At 41.0% G+C, this 17,848-nt stretch overlaps 1 protein-coding gene across 12 annotated transcripts in view; it reads left to right on the forward strand.

Moving 5' to 3' along the window:
• LOC134357816 (RNA-binding motif, single-stranded-interacting protein 3) overlaps nucleotides 1–17,848 on the forward strand; it is a 1,318,209-nt gene that overhangs the window by 1,179,631 nt on the left and 120,730 nt on the right. For all 12 annotated transcript variants that reach the window (XM_063069497.1, XM_063069500.1, XM_063069498.1 and 9 more), the window contains one exon: nucleotides 15,878–15,984. In XM_063069497.1, the coding sequence (XP_062925567.1) occupies nucleotides 15,878–15,984 (107 nt within the window). The remainder of the gene's footprint in view (nucleotides 1–15,877; nucleotides 15,985–17,848) is intronic.

Below are 17,848 nucleotides of genomic sequence, written 5' to 3' on the forward strand. Positions count from 1 at the left end.
CCATGTTACCTCCCGCCCCTGGCACTCCACCTTCGCCTCCGGTCCCACACCCCTCCTGCAGGGTTCTACCTTCACCATTCCCAACATCGTTTGCTCCCACCAGATTTTCAGGCTCATTCTCTGCTCCCCGTTGGCAAATGCAGTATTGTGTAAAAGTCTTTGGTGCGTATATATACCAACCTGGACTCTACTCCATACAGTTTAAATGAGTGTTAGAAGGTCTCACTGAAATATTTACAGTTCTGTCGGTTCGAATCAGATTTGCTTTGGGGAGGATGATTACCCTGGCTGACGGATGTAGACTGAGGAGCTCAGTGGAAGACAAGCTGGATTGCGTTTGGTTGTAATAGCACATGATTATCTGACTATTATGGGCTTCTTCTTGCCAACAACATCCGTGCACCATCAATCTACAGGACATAGCACTCAGGGACTTGGGCTATATTATACTTATTTTGTGTGCCTGTATGCTTGCTGCTGTCTTATATGTGCAATATGTGTTGTATAGGACTGTGGTACTGTGTTTTCCACCTTGGCTCCAGAGGAGCGCTTTTTCGTTTTGGCTGTATTCACGTATGGCTGAATGACATTTAAACTCGAACTTGAACTTGAAGAGAAAGCCTCTTTAGCACTGAGTACCAGAGAAATATCTTCACCCAGCATATGGAGAATTTGTGGATGTCTCTAGCAGGCTGTAGGGGCCAATTTACTGAATATAGTTAAGAAGAATATAGGCAGATTGCCAGGCAGCAATATGTATCAATGGATATGGGGGAGGGGGAGATTGGGATTAAGGTATTATGATAGAGTACTATTTATTTATTTGTATATTGTGTGCTACTCTGTCTTTGTGTGTAGTTTTTAATTGATTTTCAAATATTCAAAGTACATTTATTATCAAGTGTATGCAGTACACAACCCTGAGATTCCTCTTCCCATAGACAGCCATGAAACAGAGAAAACCATGGAACCCATTCAAAGAAAAACATCAAACTTCCCCCCCCCCAAACCTCACAAACAGCCAAGAAAAGTGAAAAGCACAGAACATTCTATTGTAACTTTCGTTCTACTCTGAATGCCTGCAAGAGAATTAATCTTAGGTAATCTTGAGTATTTGATAATAAAATTTACTTTGAACTTTTAGGGTCATCCACAATTTTATGGAATGGCAAAGCAATCTCCAGTTACCATTTTTCTGTTTTCTGTAGCTCCAAAAACAACAGATATTTTATTTTAAAAGGCTTTACTTTTAGCTGCACTGCACATTGGAGAATGTCACCTTCAAACAAGTTGAATGTGCAACTGGCAGCATGCCATGTCTGCCTGTAATATACATTAGAAGATTGCAGGCACAATGCATTCATCTGGCTCGTAAGTCTGCCTATGAGGAGTAGGTGGGAAGAAAATCTTTTTCTTCTTAATCTATATTACTACCCGCAACCATTGCTCAGAGCAGGGAAATATGCCCCACATCCAGACCATTCAAAATACAGTTTCAACTCTGCATAACTGTGAAGGGTCTTGGGCGTAGCTTTCACTGCATGCTGGCACGGATTCGCAATGCAGCTGAGCGCAGAGAGCTCTGTTCAATTTTAGATCTGAATTTATGGTGGAGAACAAAAAGGTCCTTTAAGTGCATGAATAAATCAGACCTTGGAACGTAATCCTTCTGATGCACTCTCAATCTGTTAGCTTTATAAGGAATCCCTCTGAGATGCAGCTAGCAGGAATAAATCAGGCAATGGAATTATTTTCCTCTCTTCTCCTTGCCACTTAGAGTAATCTTTTGTCAGCGGCGCAAGGTTGAGAGAAAACATTGGAAGTTATAAGTATGAGAGATTCTGCAGATACTGGAAATCCAAAGAAACGCACGTAAAATGCTGAGCGAACTCAGCAGGTCAGACAGCTTCTATGGAAATGCATAAACAGTCGACTTTTCTGGCCCAAGTCCTTCATCAGCAATGTTAAAGGAAGGGGCATGATTATTCTGTGCCTTAAGTTTGAACCGTATTAGCCTTAAATGAACCATTCTATCCAAAGTTCCTATCCATCCAACCTTGGCGATGTTGAACACAAGAAATTCTGCAGATGCTGGAAATCCAAAGCAATATACACAAAATGCTGGAGGAACTCAGCAGAGGCAAAGTCAAAGTAAATTTTATTATTGAAGTACATACAGTATACTGTGTGTCATCATATACAACCCTGTGATTCATTTTCCTGTGGGCATATTCAGTAAATCTATAAAATAGTAACTATGACAGGATCAAGGAAAGATCAACCAGAGTATAGAAGACAACAAAGTGTGCAAATACGAATATAAATAAATAGCATTAAGTAATGAGAACATAAGATAATGAGATAAAAAGCCCTTAAAGTGAGATCATTGGTTGATGGGCAAATGAGTGTAGTTATCCCCTTTTATTCAAGAGCCTGATGGTTGAGGTGTAGTAATTGTGCTTGAACCCAGTGGCGAGAGTCCTGAGGTTCTTGTACCTTCAACCTGATGGCAGCGGCGAGAAGGGAGCATAGCCTTGAGTGGTGAGGATCTCTGATGATGGATGCTGCTTTCCTACAACAGCATTTCATGTAGATATGTTCAATGGCTGGGAGGGCTTTACCCATTATGTACTGGGCTGAATCCACTATCTGTAGGATAATTCCATTCAAAGGCATTGGTGTTCTCATAACAAGCTGTGATGCAGCAATCAATTCACTCTCCACTACACATCCATGGAAATCTGTCAATGTTTTAGATGTCATGCCAAATCTCTGCAGACTCTGAAGGAAGTAGAGGTTCTTTAAAATTGCATTTACGTGCTGGGAATTCAAAGTTTCCTGCAGCTATGGAAATGACTAAGCAGTGAATGTTTCAGGCTGAAACCCTTCCTCAGGATTGGAAAGAGAGGGGAAAGGCGTTGGGATAAAAAGATGGGGGAGGGGAATGAAAATTGCTAGAAGGTGACAGGTGAAGTTACGTGGGTGGGAAAGGTAATAGGCTGGAGAAGAAATCTGATAGGAGAGGAGAGTGGACCATTGGAGAAAGGGAAGGAGGAGGGGACCCAAGAGGAAGTGATAGGCAAGTAAGAAGAGTTAGGAGGCCTGAGTGGGGAATAGAAGCTGAGGAGAGGGGGAGGGAATTTTTTTTACCAGAAGGAGAAATCAATAGTCATGCCATCTGGTTGGAGGTTACCCAGACGGAATATAAGGTGTTGTTCCTCCACCCTGAGGATGGCCTAATTGTGACACAGAAGGAGGCCATGGACCAACATGTTGAAATTGGAATGGGAATCGGAATTAAAATGTTTGGCCACCAGGAAGTTCTGCTTTGGCGGATGGAGCAGGGATGCTCGACGAAGTTATATATTATGTTTCTATAACAGCTCACGCTTAATTTAGAGTCTTTAAAAACTAAGTAATTTATCTAAATGCGTGATTTGAGGAGAATTATTATATCACCAGAGACACTTGCAAGTTTCTGCAGACGTACCATGGAGAGCATTCTAACTGGTTGCATCACCGTCTGGCTTTGAGGGGCCACTGCACAGGATCGGAAAAGCAGCAGCTGTAAGTTGTAAGCTCAGCCAGATCCATGGGCACTGGCCTCCTCAGCATCCAGGAAATCTTCGAAAGACAATACCTCAAAAAATTGGTGTCATCATTAAGGATGTGCCCTCTTCTCATTACTGCCATCAAAAAGGAGATACAGGAGCCTGAAGACATACAGGCAACATTCAGGAACAGCTTCTTCCCCTCTGCCTTCAGATTTCTGAATGTAGAAGATTGAGGTAGATTTGATAAAGGTATACAAAATCATGAGGGGTCTAGTTAGGGTAAATGAATGCGGGCTTTTTCCACTGAGGTTGGGTGGGACTACAACTAGAGGTCATTAATTAAGGATGGGAAGTTAAATGCTTAAGGGGAACATAAGGGGAGACTTCTTCACTCCGAGGGTTCTTAGAGTGTGAAAGGAGCTGCCAGTGCAAGTGGTGCATGAGAGCTCAATTTCAACATTTGGATAGGTCTATGGATAGTAAGGGTATGGGCTGTGATCTGGTTGCAGGCGATGGGACTAGGCAGTATTTTTACTGACTCTATCACAATGAACCCATGAACACTACCTCGGCATGTTTCCCTTCTTTTTGCATTACTTAGTTGATTTTAATTTTCTTTTTTTATGTATATTTATCGTAATTTATAGTCATATTAAGTATTGCAATGTACTGTTGTTGCAAAACAACAAATTTCACAACACATGCCAGTGATATTAAACCTGATCCTAATTCTGATTCTGAAATGTGTTGCAACAATAACCTTGGATTCACATCATTAAGACCAGGGAGTTGATTGTGAACTTCAGGAAAGGGAAGCTGAGGGAACACAGACCTGCCCTTATCAGTAGGTTGATGGGTGAGGAGTTTCAAGTTCCTGGGTGTCGAGATCTCTGAAGATCTATCTTGGATCCAACATATTGATGCAGTAACAAAGAAGACATGCAAATGATTATATTTAATTATGAGTTTGAAGAGATTTGACTCCACCAGATTACTAGAGATATTCTGATTCTGCATAATTGCACAATTCTCACCACAGAAATGGCAAAAAATGGTTGCTCTCATTTAAGCAGACTCCAGGGGTTGTACAGTTGATTGACTGCTGAGCAAAATGCATTCAAACGATGATTAAAGAACAATGTACTCCATCATCAGAGAACCTTCGCACCCATGTCATGCTGTCCTCTCCTTGCTGTAATCAGGAAGAAGGTACTGGAGCCTCAGGACTCACACCAACAGGTCCAGGAACAGTTATTACCACTCAACCATCATCTTCTTGGACCAAAGGGAATAACTTCCCTCAACTTCATTGAACTGTCCTCACAAACTACAGACTAACTTACAGTTCTCTTCATCTCTTGCTGTCGGTATTTATTCCTTAGTTATTATTATTTCTTTCCTTTTGTATTTGCATGATTTATTGTCTTTTGCAAACTGGTTGAACAACCAAGTTAGAGCAGTCTTTCATTGATTTTGTTATGGTTATTTTTCTATAAATTTATTGATTATGCCCGAAAATTAATCTCAGAATTGTATATGGTGACTTTTATGCAGGATTTATAATGTAGAAGCCTTTGTGTTTATATAATCTTGACTCTTTGGTTGGTGTTATCTAATGATATCAGTATCTTTGGCAGGTTGTACTGTAAGTGTGATGCTTAATAGCTTTGCCTTAAGGACATCAGAATGTTGGCAAAAGAATCTAGTAAATGTATATGTTGTCCTAGAATTTTCGAAACTGGAAAATTTCCTGGATATTAATCAGTGCCTTAGTGGCTGTTTTGTGATAATACTGCATGTACCATTCATCAAGTGGGGAAACAGTGGTTAGTTCAACGCTTTGCAGTACCAGCTGTAAAATTGGGGATGGATTTCAGTTGCTTTCTGTAAGGAGTTTGTACGTTCTCACAATGACCGTGTGGGTTTCTTCCAGGTGCTCCGGTTTCCTCCCACATTCCAAAGATAAATGGGTCAGGGTTAGTGAGTTGTGGGTGTGCTATACTGGCACTGGAAGTGTGGCGACACTTGTGGGCTGTCTCCAGCACATCCTCGACTCAGTGATGCATTTCACTGTATGTTTCTAGGTACATGTGACAAATGAAGCCTACCTAATCTAATTGTGGAGGTCTGTAATAACATGAAGGGCATAGAAAGTATTAAACATGAGAGATTCTGCAGATGCAGGAGATCCAGAGTAACACACACAAAATGTTGGAGGAACTCAGCAGGTCAAGCGGCATTTGCGGGGTTGGGGGGTGATGGAAACAAAAAGACAATGTTTCGAGCAAAGATCCTATAGCATGACTGCAAAGGAAGAACGCAGAAGCCAGAATTCTAAGTTGGTGAGGGGTTGTAGGAGTTGGGGGTGGGAAAGGAGAAGGAGCATAAGCTGGCAGGTGATAGATGAGGGGGAAGGTGGTTGGGTGGAGGGGGGATGAGAAAGTAAGAAGCTGGGCGGTGATAGGTTGAAGAGGTAAAGCACTGAAGAAGAAGTCATCTGATAGGCAAGGACTCCATAGATGAGGGCCAACCTGCTTTCTTCCAGCACTTTACTTTTTGTGTGTTCCTCAAGATATCCAGCATCTGCATAACCTCTTTTGTTTCCAACTTCTCTCTTGAAACCCTTTCCCCTCTCCCTCCACCGCTTGGAGAAGAATAAGAAGTGGATACTTTGGGTTGAAACGCATCATCACAACTCATGAAAGATCTTTGAAGGAGACCCTTCAAAGTCTTTTTTCTTAGAGTGAGGGCATAGGGCAATCAAGATAGCGCCAGCAAACAACTCTCCTGAAGTAATTGTTATATGGTTATATAATGTCTTCCACATAGTCCATAGAACTATTTATTTCACTTCTCCTATGTCTTTTTTATCTTAACCATGTTTCTGGAGCTGTTTGGAGCCTGCAATTTACAGCTTGGAGATTGATTGAGTGATCTAATACTTTGCTGTCTCTGAGAAAATTCCAGGAGGCATGTGACCTTGAGGTGAAAAAGCTTAGAGATGGGGCGTGAGCCCATGATCGACTCTATTTCTCACCGAATGAAGCACAGAGGAAGATTGAAACCGCAAGACGAATGTGGTGGCAAGCGAGTGTTCAGCACCAGCTACCTGCTTCTTGCTTGTTGCTGTGATGGATCTGTCATTGCTGCTGGATAAAGTGTCTGTGTGTGATGCCCTATTGCACTCTGCTCCCAAGGGAAGGCCTTTGGATTTGAGTGCTTTCTTTCTCCCTCGACACTGTCGAAGGGTGTTACTGATGTTCTACAATTTATGGATTTATAGACTGTGGACTGTAGTTCAAATTGGTCTCTTTCAGTTCAACGGTTTTTACATTCTGTGTTTTCATGCATTCTTTCTTGTTTCCTTTTGTTGAGATGAGCTATGTTTTGTGCAAGGGTGGGGTTGGAATTAAGGGGTTTGCTGTTTTTGTTGCCATTTGCATGATTTTTTTTCCACATGGCAGGGTTACTTGTGGAGCTGTTTGCGAGATTTGTTTTTTTTTTGTGCAACTGGGCAGGGCTAATGTTTTTCTTTAAACAACTTCCATGGTTTTCTTTGTTTTGTGGCTATCTGGAAAAGACAAATCTCAAAGTTGTATACTGCACAGATACTTTGATTATAAATGAACCTTTGAACCTTCGGGGTTTGAGGTGAAAGGGAAAAAAATTAAGGAAGGTCTGAGAGGAAAATATTTCACACAGAAGGTGATGGTTCTAGGAATGAGCAGCCAAAAGAAGTGGTTGAGGCAGATACAATTAAAACATTTAAAAGGTGTTTGGACAGGTGCTTGGATAAGTAAATGAGTAGAGGGATATGGGCCTAATATGAGCAATTGGAATAATCATGCACAGCTTTTAGAGTTGGCATAGATGAGGTGGACTGAATGGTGTATTGCTGTACATTGAACATTCATTGATTCTCATTGGTTCTAATCCATGTTGCAATATAGAGTGCTGTTTATCACATTACTTAAGGGAGTAGCCTTGGTACAGCCGTTTTGTTTTCTTGGCAAAACCTTCGTAGAATGTGAAGGTCACTTTTCATACTGTCCTTTTCAAAAATTGGGGGAGTTTATAGACCTACAGTTGCATATGAGATCAATCATTAGGGCCTATAGCCTTAGACAGGTATTACTGAAGAGTTCTTGTTTTCTCCGTTGCTGTTGCCTTCTTTTCGTTTTTTCATTTAGCGCAGTGAGCCTGTCCAGAACATAAACCCAAGAGATTCTGCAGATGCTACAAAACCAGAGCAACTCAAGCAAAATGCTGAAGGGACTCAGCAGGAGAGACAGCATCTATAGAGAAGAATAAACAATCCTTATGAATGGTCTCAGTGTGAAATATCGACCACTTATTCCTCTCTGTAAAGTGGGGAATCTGTTGAATTCATTTTGTTGGGCAGCTGTGGAAGCCAAGTCATGGGCATATTTAAGGCAGAAATTGATAGATTCTTGATTGATCAGGGCATGAAAGAATCCGGGGGAAAGGCTGGAGACTGGGGCTGAGAGGGAAAATGAAATGATGAAATGGTGGAGCAGATTTGATGGGTCAAATGGACTAATTCTGCTCCTATATCTTTATGGTCTTATGCTGCCTTGACCTACATTTTGTGTTTGTTGCCCTGTCCAGAACAACTGAGGTTTAGTTACTGAAAAGCAGCAAAAACAGCAGATGCTGGAAATCTAAACTGAAAACATAAAACACTGGAAATAGTAGGTCAGGCACCAGCTATGGTCGGTGAAACAGATGTTAACATTTAATGCTAGAGCTCTTTTAGGAAAATTATGTCTGGCACAAGTGTATCTGGGGTTTTTTGGGGACCTGATGAAAGTTAATTGTTTCCTTTCTAGAGATCCACATGAATTGTGTTTCCACATGTGATCCCTGATCATCACTGGCCAGCAGATCCTTTCTCTTGCACTACAAAGGCAGTAGTCATCCATCTCTAGATGTCAGGAGTGAGCACATTTACTCATAGCACTTCTTCATAAATTGGGAGCAATGCTCTTACACCTCTAAGGTTCAGGTCAGCTTGAGTGCCCAGATCAGCTTTTACATGAGGATTTAAGGAAGCAAGGAGTGGGCCAATTAACCCTGTATGTCTGTTTCACCATTTGGCATGTTCACAGCTGAACTTCAACCTCAGTGCAACTTTCTTGCACTCAAAATATATTGCTTGATGTCCTTCATATCTAAAAATCTACTCATCTCCCACCTGACTATGTTTAGTGAATGAGTCTCCACAATCGTCTTACGTAAAAAAATTGTAAAGTCTAAGTGAACTAATGTCTTCTGTAGTCAGACTTGACTGACTTGGCTATCGTTCTGAGATTCAGCTACCTGGTTCCAGATGTAGATACGTTGAGTGATCGAGGGCTTTTCTCTTTGGAGTGAAGGAGGATGAGAGGTGACTTGATAGTGGTGTACAAGATGATAAGAGGCATAGATTGAGTAGACAGCCAGGGACTTTTCCCCAGGGTAGAAACGGCTAATATGATGAGGCATAATTTTAAGATGATTGGAGGAAAGTAAAGGGGGATGTCAGAGGTAAGGTTTTACACAGAGTGGTGGGTGTGTGGAATGCCCTGCTCGAGGTAGTGTTGGAGACAGGTATATTAGGGACATTTAAGAGACTCTTAGATATGCAGATGGAGGATACAAAAGTGGTCGATGATGGACGGTCCCAAGCCTGGCTGCGAAAGGAGAAAGGTTTGGCAACCCCATCCCGTAAAAACACAGGACTACAGAAAAGCCTACAGAGGCTCCAAGGACGTCATCCCTGGGAACAGAAGGATCTTTGAAGATGGGCTACTCATGGGGACAACAGGAAAGACAGGCCTAGGACAGAGGACTCTGGTGAGCTGATGTTGGTGGCCTACGCCCCAGTAGGGGTGATGGGCTTAAAAAGAAAAGTTAAAGTTCAAAGTAAATTTATTATCAAAGTACACATATGTCACTATATACAACGCTGAGATTAATTATCTTGTGGGCAAAATCAATAAATCTATAGAATAATAACTATAACAGAATCAATGAAAGACTCTGCTATTTGGGCATTCAGCCAGTGTGCAAAAGACAACAAACTGTGCAACTACAAAAAGAAAGAAATAATAAATAAATAAACAATAAATATCAAGAATATGAGATAAAGAGTTCATGGAAGTGAGTCCATTGGTTGTGAAAGCGTTTCAATGATGGGGCAAGTGAAGTTGGGTGAAGTTATCCCTTTTGGTTCAAGAGCCTAATGGTTGAGGGGTAATTACTGTTCCTGATCCTGATGGTGTGGGTCCTGAGGCTCCAGTACCTTGTTCCTGATGGAGTAGAGAGAAGGAAGCATGTAGGAAGGAAGGGTTAGATTGATCTTAGAGTAGGTTAAAAGGTCCACACAATATCATGGGCAAAGTGCCTGTACTGTACTGTGCTGTAATGCTCTATGTTCCATGTTCAGACACCCCAACCAGGGCAGCCTCACTACATTGACATCCACCTCATGAAAATGTTGTATCATTTCACGTTCCACACAAGTGTTGTATTGTTCAAGAGATGAAAGGGTGTGGAAACTACAAAAAGTTTTAGCTTCTCACAACATCTCTTTCTTTCTGCCTGAATCGTTTGCTTCAGGCATTGCGGAATCTAAACTGATGGACTACTCCATCTTCTGTGTCAGTGTTTCAGAGAATAGATTATGTCTTGCAGCATTGATTTTCTCAATGTCAGTATTCTCAGCATCTCTTGTGTCCTTGAGATAGGCTCAACTAAATGTGTCGACAGTATGCACGCTTTTGCCTGGAGACCAATAAATCTTTATACTGTACATCTACATCCTTACTAAGCATTCTCCATGATCTTTTGTTTGGTGATTGCAGAGTGCCTACTGAATATTGAAAGGCCTACATAGAGTGGATGTGGAGAGGATGTTTTCAGTCGTGAAAGGGACTAGGACCAGAGGGCACAGCCTCAGAATAGAGGACATCCCTTTAGGAAAGAAATGAGGAGAAACTTCTACAGCCAGAGAGTGGTGAATCTGTGGATTTCATTGCCCCAGATGGCTGTGGAGGCAAAGACATTGGGTATATATAAAGTGAAGGTTCATTGGTTCTTAGTTAGTCAGAACATCAAAGATTATGGGGAGAATGAAGGAGAATGGGGTTAAGAGGGATAATAAATCAACCATAATGGAACGGTGGAGCATATTTGATGGGCTGATTAGCCTAATTCTGCTCCTATGTCTTATGGTCTCACAGACTGATGGGTTTTGACAGAGATGTTCCTGGTATTATTTTAACAGAATGTTTCTGAAAGCAAGCTAAAATGCAGGAAAGGTGTTCATTTTGAATATTGGCAAATATTTTATATAATTTATAGGAGGTGGAGCAGAATTGATGTGCTGAGTGGCCTTATTCTGCTCCTGTGTCTTATGGTATCGACAGTAATAACCTCAAATGGTTTGTGATCAGTGAGAATGTCCAGGATTTAACATTGGTTTTTGGTGAATCCTCTCCACTTCAAAGACCACAGCAAGCAACTCCTCAATGCGTGCATAATTTCTGTTTGTACATTCTATTGGTTGTTCTCCAGAAAAATTATTGGCCCAATACTCATTTTAAAGGTACCTGCCAGAAGTATTAAATCTAAGCTCTCCTTGTGGAACTCAACCAGTGGTTTGCATCCAGCACGCTGAAAATTTTTTCCCTAACCTATATTTAATAAGTGTCTCTTCTGACTCCTTCATAGGTTTCCCATCAGGGTTCAATGAAGTTCTTCAGAAAAGATAAAGATTAGCTTTATTTTTCACCTGTAAATTGAAACATTGAAACACACAGTGAAATACACAGTTTTTGTCAAATCAATCAGAGAGGATTGTGCTGGGCAGCTCGTAAGTGTCACCAGGGTGCAGTTGTAATTTTTTAGGTGCCGGAGCTGACAAAATGCTTGCTATTTCCTGTATCCTCTCTATATATATGTCACACCAAATTTGTGTACCTGCTCATTTCATGTACTGGGAAACCTTGCCCTATTCATGTAATGAGCAGGTAAACAAATTGGGTGTGACATATACGAACGTTTGTATATATATGAATAGGGCTTCTTATAATGTCAAGCACTAAACTGAGATGAAAGAAATATATGAATTCCAGAGCTCCACAGAAATAGAGTGATAGTTAAGATATTAACAAGAGTATAGCCTATCACTACATTTCAGTGTATAACTGGTACAATAAAACATATAATACTTAATTTAATAATATGACGAAGTATTGCATGGCTGCACTCACTAATTATCATAAAATATAATTATCAAGCAAGTAAAGAAAAAGATGGTAATCATGTATTTTACCAATTTAAAAGTAATTACCTACGTACTTACCAAATGACACCAATGAGAAGTTTTACAATAATTTCCACCAATTGTCAGGTGTAATATGTGTTCAGGGGACTGAAACAATTCTCGTTCTGGTGTCATCTGCTGATCTGTGGTACCGCAGCCATGATGTGACATATGGCTCAGGATTCCACTGAACTAGAGGAGGTCTGTGTAGTCTAACAAACATGAGTGCTAATACATGATTTATGAGAATTCTTGAGCGTGTTGTTGTTATTATCAAGTTCATGTGACTGAATCCTCTCTCACACTCAGCAATAAATTGTGAACAGCTCAGTAATGGGGGTAAATCTTGGGGGATGCAGCGTCCACGATCCTCCACATAATCTCTGAAGGCATTTATTACAGAGGAAGAAGAAAGCTTAAACCTCTTACAGAGAGTTGATATTGCAGCTTCTCCATAATTAGGCGGTATTTCAGCAGGCCAGTTATCTTCATCAAGGACACACATTTCATTTAGCAGGGATTTATACATACTTTGAGGTTTAGAAGTTTGAGAACTTTTCAAGGATGTTGCCGTGAACATACGGTGCTGCAAATTGTTTATAAGATTAGTAAGAAACTGTAGATAATTAATGGAGACAATTTTGTTGTTGTTTGTTAGGGTGATTTCTCCAAACTTCCCCTTTTCAACTGCCTCTAGAGTTTTTGTACCAGGTTGCACATTCAGTCCATGCAGTGATCTTGTGCTCCGTTGGATCAGTTTGTCTGCATAAACAATTGTAGTGGTGCGTTTCTGTAAACACTCTGACAGTAAACCAAGTTCATGCAACATGTCATACATTAGAGCTAAGTCCAATAGAAACTGCTCTGAGGAGATTCTTTTCAACAGACCTTCGTAGGTTTTTCTGTCACTCCCAGATCTTGTTTCATCCTTCATTGCTTTTTCAAAATGAAAGCACGGTGCTTCATAATTTTGCCACACTGCTGAAACTGTTTGAAACGAGCTAGCTACCCACCTGGTGCCCAGAAACACAGCCTATTTTGCAAATTTGTTGGTCTAGTTGAGAGGCACATTCGACAGTTCCTTTTGATTTAGAGGTGATCTACTGTAAACAGAGTACAATTTGTCCATAAATAATTGAAAATGATTTATTCCATGAACTTCTCTCATCGAATCACCTACTGCAAGTTCTAGTCTGTGATTAAGACAGTGACAAATTATCACATCAGGGTAATGTTCCTTGAGAATTGTAGCAACACCAGATTTGAGACAAGCATTCTGCTCGCCCCATCACCAGCAAATGCTACAAGGTTCTGTTTCAAGTAAGAGTCATCAAGCCCATGGTCATTGATACAGTTCAATAGATGCTTAGCAATAGTTGCAGCTTTCTGATCAGGCAGTTCAATGAGACCTAAAAACATAAAATGGAAATCACCTTCCTTATCACTGTCACATTTCAAATAAACTATCAGGGTGGTCTTAATGCTTAGACTTGTCGATTCATCAATGAGAACAGAAAATTTGCCATTTATCTGCTTGATATGCTGGCAAATTTTCTTTTTCATATTAATGGCTATGTGATTAATTATCTCTGTAGCACTAGTGTGGGAATGCAGTCCAATTCCAATGTCAATACCATTTTTTAAAAAAGTTCCAATAAGCCAAAGTGATCAGAGAGTGGTCTGTCATTCTGAGCTAAATAATATGCAGAATGAAAAATTGAACAAGTTGCCTTTAGATGCGAAGCATTCACAGTGTCACATAATTTTCCAAGAGCATCTTCACTAGCTATATTTTCAGCACCTAGAGCAGCAGTGTGAGCTTTTGATAGTTTGTGATCAACAATTGCTTTTCTGAGAGACTTCAAGCATGTACTTCGATCGGCTCCATGATAAGATACTTGGTACATCTGCCACGCCGATTCTCCCATGATCTATAAGTTCTTGAGGCTGTAGTGCTTTACATAGCGAGCCAGCCATCCCTTACTAGCCTTAAACTCCTTCCTCTTGCTCTCCTCAACCCCTCACAGTAGTGCTCATAGAGGCTAACTGCTGTCTCATGCATAATTTTGCCATCAACAGGGATATGCTTCTGTGACATGTCCTCTAGCCACACACTTAATGCTTTCTCAGTCTTTGCAAGCACTTTATCACAAACCAGAGAGACCACTTTTGCCGTTGCAGGGGTAGCACTAACACTTCCACGAATTTCAGCTTCTTTCTGCTTTATTGTGCGAATGCTCGATTCGTTCTTACCGACCTTACAGCCCACTTTGGCAAGCGACATGCCACTTTTCAAAAGATCTAAGATTTTTATTTTCTTGGTGAACAACGCTCAAACAACGGGTGCTGGGAAGAGACTGAGGATCTGTGAAATGGCGGGAGGCTACAGCAGGGTTTGCTGGGACAACGGGTCGAGGGAGGAGGAATTTCACAAAACAGCCACAGCTCCAGGATTTCACCAAAAATGATCAAATATCCTAATGTTGTTAGTGGTATTTTCCCCACCAGCCACCACCCCCTCTCCCCAACCCCCACTCCTGTAAAATTCCCTCTGTTTAATATGCGGCCGCTGTTAAATTCCCCACTTGTTTATTTTGACTGGTTTTTACAGAGGTGCCGGAGCGATGCTCCGGTGAGCTCCGGTAGCACTGCATCCTTGAGTGTCACCCTGCTTCTGGCACCAGTATATTATGCCCACAACCTATTAACCCTGACCCTCGCCATACGCCTTTGGAATGTGGGAAGGAACCAGAGCACCTAGATGAAACCTCGTGACAGAGAGAATGTACAAATTTCTTACCGACAGTGGTGGGAATTGAATGCCAATTGGAGATCACTGCTTCGGTAATAGCGTAGCGCTAACCACTACACTACCGTGCTTCCCTAGATCTCTCTATGACCTAAGAGAAAGACAATTTCTTGATGTCGTCCCCACTAATGACACCAAAGCTTGTCATCGAAGCAGTCCTTGAAGGATCTCCTTCACGGTACTTTGAGGAACTCCTCTGACACGCTGGAGAGTTCTCCCCTTATCATTTCCTCAGGGCTTCCCAACACCATACTGGGGCATATTTTTATTGCCAAGCGCAATGGCTCTCATCTCACCATGATCATAAGTTTGTGTCTGCAAGTATTAATTATTCTGATATTTGGCTTTGGGTTAACACTGAACGTGAGGAAATTTCAAGAGGCATTTATTCTCCAGATTTGGGAATGTGAACCTACTTTACAAAAGTGTGTTTATTTTATTATTGTGTTTTTATCTTATGTATTGCTGATTTCTAGTTTATCAACATAGTTGTGATAATATTTCGCTTTATGTGCTGTCTGTGAATTCACCGTGGGCCAGAGGAGCACTTCCATTTAGTTCTATATATGTTCAGTCAGATAACAATAACTTTGAACTTGAACTATTGTGTATTTTTTTAATAGTGCATTAGATCCGGAGTAACAATTATTTCATTCTCCTTTACACTTGTGTACTGGAAATGACATTAAACAATCTCGAATCTTATGGTAACAGGATTCAGAATATGTAGCAATAAAGGAAGAACTAACTGGCCTCCTCCACCAGGCTGAAAATAGACTTCATCTAAGGTTATTCCAGTTGTAAAAACAATTCGACAAACAATCTTGGGGAAGCAGCATTGTTCAAAGTCATTTGGCATTTTTATATCATACATCTGCAAGACCAGATAAAAAGTTCACACCAAAATGCAGGTGGTTAACTCTCATCTGCCTTGTGGAATACTTTATCTTTTTTCTAACATTTGTAGGAATTTGTCAGACACCAGTATAAAATAATCTCTGCTCCCTATCTGTGTTTTGAAGTTTGCATGGTTTGTATAGCTGTTGGCATTGAATGTGAAGGGACCTCTGGTATCTGTTTTAACAAGCTGAACTTCAAAAGCATTCAACAACATGAAAAAATGTACTTCTGCTGATATAATCACTTTGCTGTTATTAATGTGGCCTTGGCGGTTTGCCTTCGCAGCCCCCGGTGAGCCTTTGCTGTGCAAGTTTGCGGATGGAGGGCAGAAGAAAAGACAAAATCAGAGCAAGTACACACAAAATGGAAGGCCGTGGCCCAGAGAAGGAGAGGTGAGTCACTGCAGGAGATTGTAAAGTCAGGCACTGTTTAGTATCTTTTCCTTCCATGGACTAGCAAAGGAATTGTTATTAATGATAAATACAAAAATAAGGAAATTTTGCTGATCCTGCATCACACCAAATCTGTGAAGAAGCTGCTAATTTCTACACTGCCATCATAGAGAGCGTCCTCACATCAGCCATTACTGTCTGGTCTGGTGCAACATCCTCTCACAATTTACGAAAACTACAGTGGTCTATCAGGTCAGCAGAAAAGGTCATTGGCTGCAGTTTACCACCACAACAGGACTTGTGTGTGCCCAGGACAAAAACAGGCAGGAAAAATCATTGTGGACATTACTCCTTACAAACTGCCTTTTCTGAAAGCTCCCTTCTAGAAAGCACTTCAGGGCTATTTAAACAAAAACTACACCATCTTAAAAGTTTGTTCGAAATTCCAATAGGTACAAACACCATCAAGTGCTCCTTGTATGTTAATCCTTTCACTACCGGAATCATTTTTGCAAACTTCCTCTGGACCCTCTCCACATCTTTTCTTAGATAAGCCAAAGAGGCTCACAATACTCCAAGTGTGGTCAGACTAGTGCCTTATAAAGCCTCAGCACGAAATCCTTGATCTTGCATTCTAGCCCTTTTGAAATAAATGCTAACATTGGATTTGCCTTCCTTACCATGACTCAAACTGCAACCTATCCTGCCACCCTTCATTTTAAATCGTGCCTCCTGTCCCTTGAACAATGCGGTTATGGGAATGGCTACCCCCTATTTATCCTTTCTGGACCTGTCATGATCTTGTACTCCTGCCCAAAACTTCTCTCAGTCTCCTCAGATCCACAAAGAACAAAACATTTCTACTCTTTTTTAGTTTTTCATAGTTTATTGCTCAAGCATACCATTCAAATGTGGCTGATCTCCTCTGACACAGTATAGAAATAGGAAATATATAGAATTTATTATATGTAATCTTCTGAATTGTTTGTCTAAATACCTTTTAGTGTCATAACCAAACACAGACACAGTTAAGACCGTAAGACATACTGTTGGAGCAAAATTACGCCATTTGCCCATTGAGTCTGCTCCACCATTCCATCATGGGTTGATTTATTATTCCTCTCAATCCTAATCTCCTGCCTTCTCCCCGTAACCTATGACACCTTTACTAATCAAGAACCTATCAACCTTCACATTAAATATACTCAATGACTTGGCCTCCACAGCTGTCTGTGGTAGATTCACTACCCTCTGGCTAAAGAAATTGCTGCTCTTCTCTGTTCTAAATGGACATCCCTCCATTCTGAGGGTGTGCTCTTTGGTCCTAGACTCGTGCACTATGGGAAACATCCTCTCCACTTCAACTCTATCTAGGCCTTTCAATGTTCCATACATCTCAATGAGATCCCCCCCTTCATCTTCGAACTCCAGTGAGTACAAATGCCATCAATCACTCCTCGTCTGTTAATCCTTTCATTTTTGGAATCATTCTTGTGAACCTCCTCTGGACCTTCTCCAGTGCTGGCATATCTTTTCTTAGATAAGCCAAAAGTGCTTACAGTACTCCAAGTGTGGTCTGACCATTGCCTTATAAAGCCTCAGCATGAAATCCCTGCTCTTATATTCCAGCCCCTTTTGAAATGAATGCTAACCTTACATTTGCCTTTCTTACCACGACTCAACCTGCATGTTAACCTGTAGAAAATCCTGCACAGTGACTTGCACGTCCCTTTGCACCTTTGATTTTGAATTTTCGCCCCATTTAGAAAATAGTCTATGCCTTTATTTCTCTACCAAGATGCATGACCATACACTTCCCTGAACTATATTTCAAATGCTACTTCTTTGCCCATTCTCCGAACCT

The sequence above is a fragment of the Mobula hypostoma genome, chromosome 17 (assembly GCF_963921235.1).
Source record: "Mobula hypostoma chromosome 17, sMobHyp1.1, whole genome shotgun sequence".
Taxonomy (NCBI): Eukaryota; Metazoa; Chordata; class Chondrichthyes; order Myliobatiformes; family Myliobatidae; genus Mobula; species Mobula hypostoma.